The sequence below is a fragment of the Poecilia reticulata genome, chromosome 9 (genome assembly GCF_904066995.2).
Source record: "Poecilia reticulata chromosome 9, P_reticulata-male-v2, whole genome shotgun sequence".
Classification (NCBI taxonomy): Eukaryota; Metazoa; Chordata; class Actinopteri; order Cyprinodontiformes; family Poeciliidae; genus Poecilia; species Poecilia reticulata.
Window position 1 is genome coordinate 844,390 of NC_088838.1, and position 9,973 is coordinate 854,362.

Sequence of the window (9,973 nt, forward strand, 5' to 3'; positions counted from 1 at the left end):
ACAGCAACATACGAGCTAATGTTTATGCAAATCTGAACATAATTACTCAACATTTTATACATGTCACTGTTTATATCATTATCGTTTGTTGGGTTGCATAAAAGTTTATGTATTTATATTAAAATAAAAACTCATTTACTCTCCTTGCTTAACTCTGGAGATGGGTGATCGGCCGATTCTTACACGTAAGGTAAGGTAATTTTATTTATATAGCACAATTTCAGCAACAAGGCAATGGACCTTACCAAGCTCCGCCCAGAAACGCCCCTCGAAAGTCCCACGAAAGTCCCATGTGACTTCATGTCTCACATTAACAGCTTAGCTCCAATGTCTAAACATGGCATTTTTCGTTCTCTGCAGAGTATTTCTGAGTCGATTAGCATTTCTGCCGGATTTTCACAAAATATCAGCCACGACAATGGACAAGGGAACCAACAAGTTCATGTAATCTTTTTTGGACGACATCAATGTGTTTGAGCCACGCGATGCCTCCAACATTGTGCGCGTCACAGTTAAATGCTACCGGTCGATGAGAAAAACAGCAGATCCTCAGACCCTCAGCATAAATATAGCCGTGGACAAGATCACTGATGGCTATTGTTCTTGCAAGGCTGGGTGAGTCGGACATTCATGGTTTTGAGGGTTCGAATGTGCCTAGGACTTATACACGGTACGCTGTGCTAGCGTGGCTAACACGATTACAGTTTAGTAAAAGCTAGCGTGGCTAACACGATTACAGTTTAGTAAAAGCTAGCGTGGCTAACACAATTACAGATTAGTAAAAAGCCTTTTCAGGTGAAATAAAATCTTTAATGTATGTCAGATACGGTACACATTGCATATTGATCTGTTCAGCTAACATAAGACTAACAGACAGGCTTCAGGATGTAGAAGTTGTATCGGTACTGCCATTATGCTGTACTTGGCTAAAAGGCTTTCATAATGGATGTGTTTATTATTGACTATTTTTTTCATTCACTAAACACAAAGAAAGCAAAGCAATAATACTTACACCAGCAGACACTCCTTTGTTCTTATTGATCCTATGACGGTTGAGCTGCAAATGTGGTCGTGCACAAGCTTTGATCCAAGCAAGGCTTTCCGTTTCAGATTTTGGAAATCTGAATTTTAGTTCCACAAACACAATCAGGATACCTGACATTGCCTGTACAGGTACCCCACTGACGGAGAACCAATTTTTTTCGAGTCATGACGCAACAACTTTCTGTCAGTCTGCTAGTCCACAATGTACATTAGCATGAGTTTGTGAGACGGTAACGCATGTGATAGCTGCGCTGTGACGTAAAATGGGCATTAGCCAATGAAAGGCGGACCCTGTGGTAAGGTCCATTCAAAGTGCTTTACATAAATTAAAAAGGAAATGCAAACAAAATAACAAACGAAAGGAAAGAAAGAAGACTAAAACATGTGAAGCCAATCTTATCCCCCACTCAAATCTACCACAGCAAAAGTCTTAATAATCAACCACTGTCCTCTTCTGTGACAGATGTTTGACTGATAGACCAGCATGTTTGCAGTTAACAATATTCACACCACTGTTGCCAACTCAGCAACTTTCTTGCTATATTTAGTGACATTTCAGACAAAATAATTGGCATTGGCCAAAATCTGACAGCAGTTTAGGCTTTTTAAAGATCAGTAATCGGCGATCAGCCAAAAAACTGCAAGCGGTGCATCCCTAGTCTTAACCACCAAGACGTCTTCTGAAATACTTGCATGCTTTACTCATGATTGGATCAGTGTGCATGGCCCACCACAAAATTTATTCAGTGCCAATGGTGGTGAGCTTAATAATGAAGAACATGGTCGAGAACTTTAATACTGATGTTAAGACAACACCTGCTTACAGCCCATGAAGTATTGGACTGTTTGAGCACCATAATCAAACTCTGAGATTTCTGACTGAAAAATCAATACTGAAAAAGTATTAATAGACAAAGTCCCAGCTCTAGAGGGCACCACTAAGAGTGAATGGGTTACCAAGCCCATTTCAGTCATAAATACTGCAAAAAAAACTTTTATAGAAGCAGAATGTTCAGAAAGGATAAGCAAACAGCTGCAGTCCACAGATGAGCGATACGAAACTGGAGACAAAGTCTTTTACAAACGAGTGGACTGTCCAGAATGGAAAGACTAGAAGTGGTCAGTGGTCAAGATGGTACAGTATTTTTTGTAGGATCACAGAAGCACCTATGTCAGAGTGAACCAACTGAGATTAAGAAAAGTTACTCATGAGTATGAAGAACCTGCAATAAGGAGAACAATCATGTGTGAATATGTTTTAGCCTGTTTATCAGTGTAGTAGTGTAAAAAGCTAACTGGGTGAGACAACCTTTTTTATTTTAAAGCAGTTATTAGACACATCTCTAGCTGTGCAAAGCTGGTAGAAATAGACTCCCAAAAGAATTTCAGGTGTAACTACAATTAGCAGAAGTATTAGCTATTGACTCATGTGGGCTAAGCATAAATACTCCACCTTTTCAGATTTTTATTTTTAAATGAATTAAACAACAAACCATTATTTTCCTCAAACTTTACAATACACAACATGTTACATTGCCCTATCACTCTAGATCAGTGTAACATTGCTCTATTTAGATTTCGTCTAAATAAATATTCATGGGGTTTGAATAACACTGTTAATAATACTGTTGTTGTAAACACTAAGCGGTCCACTAGAAGCCCCTTTATAACCTTTATAATCACTGCAGTCAAATGAGCCGACACGACATTGACACCAACAATTAGTTTAGGTTCCTCCATACATGGTGTCCTTGAATTGCTGTTGGGTCAAAGCCAATGTCCGAGAAATCCACAGAAGCCACATCTGTTTAATTCTCTCTCATGTTCAGCACTTTGTTTCAGCTGTGGCTGATGTTAAAGTGCTTCATAAATAAAGATGATCAATTATTTTATGGCAGGAATTCTGGTTGAAATGTTATTTGTGATCAGATTGTCCAGAACCTATAATGAAACTGAAAGCAAATCCTGCTCAGACCTCATTCTCCCAGATTACTCAAACTCTGCTTTAACTTTAAATTGAAAATTTGATATTCTACAATAAAAAAAGCTCTAAAAGATTCAAATCGTTATAGTAAAAACACTTATCATTGGATATAAATATCACCAGGCTCTTTTTAATATTTCATAAAAAAAGTTTTTTCTGTGTGCGTTTACTATAGTGTACTCGTTTTAGATGAAATTAATATTTTACTAGTCACTTTTTTAAGGTTTTCACAGATCATTTTTAAATGCTTCAACATAATGAAATCATACCGTTGTCAGGAATTCTGCTTGGTCTTGTTGGTGCTTGAAGATAGATCTACTGTTAGGGATGGCTCTTTGCACAATTTTTCTTTAAAGAAACTATGTGATCTACTGACTTATTTGCTTGGTGATCACATTTTATATCGAATGACTTTGATGATGTATATCTAAGAGGATGTAGCTTTGAAAAACTTGCAGCAAATAATGAGCATCAACAGCCTTTGATGCAGAGTAAATATGACCTCTGGAGTGCTGCTGTTCCTGGTGCTGGAATGTCAGATCCACTCTATTAATATTAATCTGTTATTCCAGAGTGCTGCAGTAGAATAAAAATGTGTTTATTTGCTACTAATTAAGACAACTAAACGTTTGAGAGTCTTGAGTTTTTGTTGTGTTTGATATTTTGACAGATGACCAGCATAGATTGTAAATTATCATTTAATAAATCTGATATACCAGTACATTTTAACCCTTGTGTTTACAAATGGGGTCCAACCAACCGACCCCACACCCATATCACTTCTATCAGTTGCCTCAGTTCTTGCACGCACAAGGGATAAATATTGTGAAAATGTTTTATGTCTATGTCCTTGTTTCTGTGTGGATTGGACTGCCATGGACTGGGCCCTGATGCCGAAGAACTCTATGCCAAGTGTCCCTGGATACGGCTCACATCAGCTGGTGTTCAGGCAGAATCCCAACCTGTCCTCTGTATTAACAAAGTACCAGCTCTAGAGGGCACCAGTAAGAGTGAATGGTGCCCTCCATTATTAATATTAGGTCACTTAATATCACAATTAAGTGACCTAATTCTGATATTTTGTCAAATTAGATTATTTTGCAATAATTGTTCACACTTTCAGAATATGCGACTTGTATGCAATCTCCAGTGTGAACTTTAGATGATCGGAAAGTGTCCTGATGCGCAGTAGAGGCCGCAATAATGTCACATATAGAGAGTGTGTTTCGCCAATCGCCATAAAAAAGTAGTGCCCAGTGTTTGCAGAAATAAGCATGGATGCTAACGGTGGAGCATAGCTTACGACTTTGAAGTTGTTGTCTGTCCGCAACCAGCAAATTAACAACCTAATCCTCATTACAGTCAGCCATGGTTGTTGTTTTTCTTCCCGCTTGCGCATATCAGCACACAGAATAGTGGCTTTCTGTAGTATGCATGATGTTCAGGTCGGTTAGATGCAAACTGGATGTTAGGTCACATTTGAATTGGATATGTATCGGATATCTAAGTGGCCTGGGTCGCATTCGAAAAGAACCTGATCTGTGTTGTTCAGGCTGTCATGAAAAGATCAAATACAGATCGCATAAAAAAAAATAAAAAAATCAGGATTAGGTCACGTAAGGCGACAGTGTGAACACAGCCAAAATGACATAAAACCACAGCAGAAGACAAGGTGCAGCTTATTTAACCCTTTTGCGTGCGAGGACTGAGGCAAACGATACAAGTGATACGGATGTGGGGTCGGTTGGTTGGACCCCATTTGTAAACATAAGGGTTAAACTGCTTGGTTTCCTGACATAAACCTAGAAATTTTGCCGGATGATAAATTGTCCCAGAAATTATTGCAATAAACGATAATATCATTGTTTATAAAATGCTGATGGCATAATAAAGCAAGAACACATTCTCAAAAATTAATAATCTTTAAACTCTAATGAACATTTGATGCTGGAACTAGAAGATATTTTAAATATCTAAAATTAATAAACAAACCAATTGGAATAAATAAAAAGAATTACAAAGTCTCAGTAAACAAAATTGTCCTTCAAAGAAGAGCTAATTGATGTCAATGCACCAGCCTGAAGATGACAAAAAAGAGAAAAGCGATAAATCATGCAAATCGGAATAATTGAGTTTGTTTTAATTTATCTTATGATTAACTGATTTATTGCTTATTGTGACAAGCTTTGTCATAAACATAGCTCCAACATTTCTTAGCACAAATAATTATATTTAGAATAAATGGATGTATCTAAGCCCATATGTGGAGCTTAAACATCAAAGTGTGATTTTGTTGCACAGTTATTTTACCTTGAGAAAGCAAAACTTAAAGACCAGCATCATAAGCATATGTGAATGTAAATGTGTGACTAGCAGTGAACTGTCTGACCTCCCCAACAGGCTGAAGGACACTGGGATGCAGGCGGTGTGATGTCCAACCTCGAGCCTTTTGCAGGACAGAGAGCATTTGGAGCTAAAATCAGGGGGAAAACCGGATTAGTTAAAAATTTAAAAAGCAGATTATTTAGGGTGTGAAAAAAAAAAATTCCAGCAACTTTAATTTAAAAAGTAAAGACAAAACAATGGTTAAATTGCAGAAAGCCTGATGTTGAGCTCCCTTACTTCTGCAGTTATTGGAATCATTTTCTTTTCAGCCAACAGTTGCAATAAAAACTGCCACAATATTCTAGTCACAGTTAAAGTGTCTTGCAGGTTTTAAGCTAGAGCAGACACTCAAGGTTGTGTAAAATTGGGTGGACCAGCCCTTTAGCCACTTACCGAATTGGAAGCTACAATCAGAAGCCAACTTTAGCTTTGCATACAAAGTCAGGTTTTCTGAGTGAAGTTATTATGATGAAATTAATTGTATGCCGGTTTGGACAAGTGTACTCAAACAGGCCTCTACACCAGTATTTCTCAACCCTGGTCCTCCAGCCACACTGTCTGCATTGATGAATCAATTATTGCCCAGGTGATTTCAATTAACAGGTGTTTGCTGAACTACAGTCAGCTGAATGAGGCACATTGAAGCATGGAAGCATTTAAAACATGTAGGGCAGTGTGCCTCGAGGACAAGAGTTGGGCAACACTACTCTACAAAATGTGATATTCGTTCTTTGTTTAACTCCCCCTACAGGTCTGGAGCACTTATATTTTGTGGAATTAGTGTGTAGTTGCACTAGCAGCTTTGCCTCCACTTTTTCCTGTGATTACAGTGTTTTTTGCGATTGCAGCATTTTATTCATGATTGCATTTTATTTGTGGGGGTAGCATTTTTTGTTTGCATTTGTTTTGTTGATTGAAGGTTTTTGCTACTATTTTCTGTTTTTCCATTTTTAATTACATTACATTAAAGTTGGATCAGCCTGTAGTGTGTTTTTTCACTTTCATTTTGTGTGCGGCTCCAAATCCAGGCCTCCATTGGTTAATAAATTTGATTTCCATTGATGATTTTTGTGTGATTTTGTTGTCAGCACATTCAACTTTGTACAGAACAAAGTATTCAATGAGAATATTTCATTCATTCAGATCTAAGATGTGTTATTTGAGTGTTCCCTTTATTTTTTTGAGCAGTGTATATTGACCTTCAGTACCGTATTTTCTGCACTATAAGGCGCACCGGATTATAAGGCACATAGAATAGACGCTACAGTTAGGGTTGCCACCTGTCCCGTATTGAACCGATACGGGACCCGATTTGTTCTGTACTCTACAAATGTGGATGTGTAATAATAAAGAAGTGATCCCCGAGTACTTTATATAGTAGGCTGCCCCAGGTGTTGCGATATTGTGCCCAACTGCTTTCTGGATAACACAGCCTGTTGAATGTGACAGTTCAATCAGAAAGCGCGGATTCAGCTGCCTGAAATAATCTGTTCCCCCTCGAAAAAATTAAAAATTAATTTACCAGCAAGTCTTTAACTGTGTTCATTCCTCTCTTCATCAACAACAAATCTTGTGATTTTGATAACATTTGCTTTTTATTTGCCAAAGTTAGGAGGGAGGAACAAAATATTTTAGCCCTTTCAGCCGCCTGAAATAATCTGTTCCCCCTACATAAAATGGAAACAAATTAATTTACCTGCAAGTCTGTAACTGTGTTTTATCCTTTTATCATCAACAACAAATCCTGTAATTTTGATAACATTTGCTCTTTATTTGCCAAAGTTAGGAGGGGGGAACAAAATATTGTAGCTTTTTCAGCCGCCTGAAATAATCTGTTCCTCCTACATAAAATAAAAACAAATTAATTCACCAGCAAGTTTTTAACTGTGTTGATTCCTCTCATCATCAACAACAAATCCTGTGGATTTGGTGACATTTGATAATTGTTTGCCAAAGTTAAAGGAGGGGAACCAAACATTTTAGCCACCTGAAATTTTCTGTTCCCCTTCCATTTCATAGGTACAATTTAAATGACTGGCAAGTATTTAACTGTGCTTATTCCTCTCTTCATCAACAAGTCCTGTGATTTTGGTTACATTTGATTCTTAGTTGCCAAAGTTATGATCGGGGAACCATATATTTTAGCTGATTTAGCTGCCTGAAATAACTTGTTCTCCCTACATAACATGGGAGTTAATTATTTTCTCACAATGTTTTTAACTGTGCTTAGTCCTCTCTTCATCAGCAACAAATCATGTGAATTTGGTAATATTTACTTTTAATTTGCCAAACTTACTTGGGGGGAACCAATATTTTAGCCACCTGAAATAATCCCCTTACAAAGAGTAGGTTATTTCAGACAGCTAAAATATTTGGTTCACCCACAATAACTTTGAAACATAAAAAGTCAATGTCTCCAAACAGCACATCAAACTTTCCAGATATATGTGCTGGAAAGGTAATTTGTTCCCATATTATGTAGGGGGAAATAATCATTTCAGGTGGACAAGAGTTATTGGTTCCCCCCAATAACTCTTGCAAATATTGATTAAATATTACCAGATTTATAATATAAATCTGGTAATATTTATAATATAAATCTGGCAATATTTATTACTGAAGGACAATAATAAAAGCTTTTCCCCATGTAATAGAGGGGAACAGATTACTTCAGGCTGCTACAATAGCTAAAATATGGTTCCCCCTTCATAACTGGCAAATAATGAGCAAATGTTTTCAAATTTACAATATTTGTTATTGATGAAGAGAAGAATAAACCCAGTTAAAAACTTGCTGGTTATTTAATTTGTTCCTATGAAATGGAGGGAAAACGGATTATTTCAGGTGGCCAAAATATTTTGTTTCCCTCCTTTAACTTTCGCAAATAACGATCAAATGTCACCAAATCCACAGGATCCGTTGTTGATGATAAGAGGAATCAACACAGTTAAACACTTGCAGGTAAATTAATTAGTTTCCATTTTAGAGAGAGAACAGATTATTTTAGGTGGCGGAAAGAGATAAAACATTTTGTTCCTCCCTCCTAACTTTGGCAAATAAAGAGCAAAAGCTTTCAAACTTGCAGGATTTCTTGTTGATGATGACACGAATTAACACAGTTAAAGACTTGCAGGTAAATTAATTTGTTTCCATTTTATGTAGGGGGAACAGATTATTTCTGTTCGGCTGAGAGAGCTAAAATATTTTGTTCCCCACTCCTAACTTTGGCAAATAAAGAGCAAATGTTATAAAAATCACAGGATTTGTTGTTGATAAAGAGAGGAATGAACACAGTAAAAGACTTGCTGGTAAATTAATTTGTTTCCATTATGTGGGAAACAGATTATTTCCCGGCGTCTTCTTGCCGCTCCGCCCCGCCCACGCGGCAAAATACGCGCGTGCTCGTGATGAGCACTGAGAAAGCACGCGCGTAGGGAACTACGGACACCGTGAAAGCTCAAACGACATGTTTCGGCAAAGTTGTCTCTTTCTTCACGTTTTTGCGGGAAACTAATAATAGTAACAATAATAACAACAATAATGATAATAATAATAGTAATAATATTAATTTGATGGGGAAACGCGGATTGACGTAACACTGGCCCAGAAGAAAAGCTCCACACAAGACCTATTTATTTATTTATTTTACAATTTTGTTAGATGCTGATTTAACTTAAAGTTACAACCTTGAGATGATCATGAGTTGTTTTACCAATAAATTGATCAGAGGCGCCGTGAAAGTGGTCAAACCAGTCTCTCTGACTCCCGACACAGAGGGAACAGATTTTCACAGGGGAACAGATTTTCACACAAGACCTCTTACGATAAACCATCTAATCGCGGTGTGATCACTCTCTTCTGATACTTTCCTCGTGCTAGGTCTCAACTACAAAGTAAGGATTACCTTCACTCGGGATATCGGCTGAACGGCTTTTTGAAACCAAAAACCCAGGATGTGCACATAGTCACCCCATAATTTACTCGGGATTATCGTTTATCCCGTTTCAGAAAACGGGACCCAGTTTACACCATGAAGCAGTTTCAAAACCACAGACATTTTCTGTGTGGATGTTATCCCTGGGTGTTACCTGATGAAAGTATGTCCCCGCAGTTTTCTTCGCTGTCCCCAGGTGAAGCTTTGAACCTGCAAGGTGGCAGATCTGTGGAGAAATGTTCCATGTTTTTGTAAAAAGAAGCATTCTTCTTCTTCTTCTTCTTTCGTTTCTTCTTCTTCTTCTTCTTCTTCTTCTTCTTCTTTCGTTTCTTCTTCTTCTTCTTCATTATGGCGGATCGCAGCAACTTTAAGGTGCATACCGCCACCTACTATACACGAGTGTGTAGCAACACTACTTTACATCTATTAAATTCTATTTTTTAATTTTGTAATCTGAAGATAAATAAATGCTGCTTTCCTTAATCTGTAAATATCCACTATGTTTCCTTCATTTCCCAATATTCCTTTAAGACTCCATTCTTGACCTGTCCTTCCAACCATTCTTCTCAATTTCTCCCTTTCAGGTTCATGTTTTACAATTCTACATTCTCTTTCTCTCCACATCT

The 9,973-nt window shown here is 37.4% G+C and overlaps 1 protein-coding gene across 2 annotated transcripts in view; it reads right to left on the minus strand.

Moving 5' to 3' along the window:
* The window catches only part of fxn (frataxin), a 30,072-nt gene extending 20,388 nt beyond the window's left edge, over nt 1-9,684 (minus strand). Inside the window, exons 1-2 of one of the 2 annotated variants that reach the window (XM_081611175.1) lie at nt 9,502-9,684; nt 5,418-5,501 (exon numbers count right to left, since the gene is read on the minus strand). In XM_081611175.1, coding sequence (XP_081467301.1) covers nt 5,418-5,501; nt 9,502-9,612 — 195 coding nt within the window. In that variant the 5' untranslated portion in view covers nt 9,613-9,684. Of the gene's footprint in view, nt 1-5,417; nt 5,502-5,806; nt 6,344-9,501 lie in introns of those variants that run through there. The other variant, XM_008419304.3, reaches the window with a different exon arrangement.
* Nucleotides 9,685-9,973: the final 289 nt, after the last annotated feature.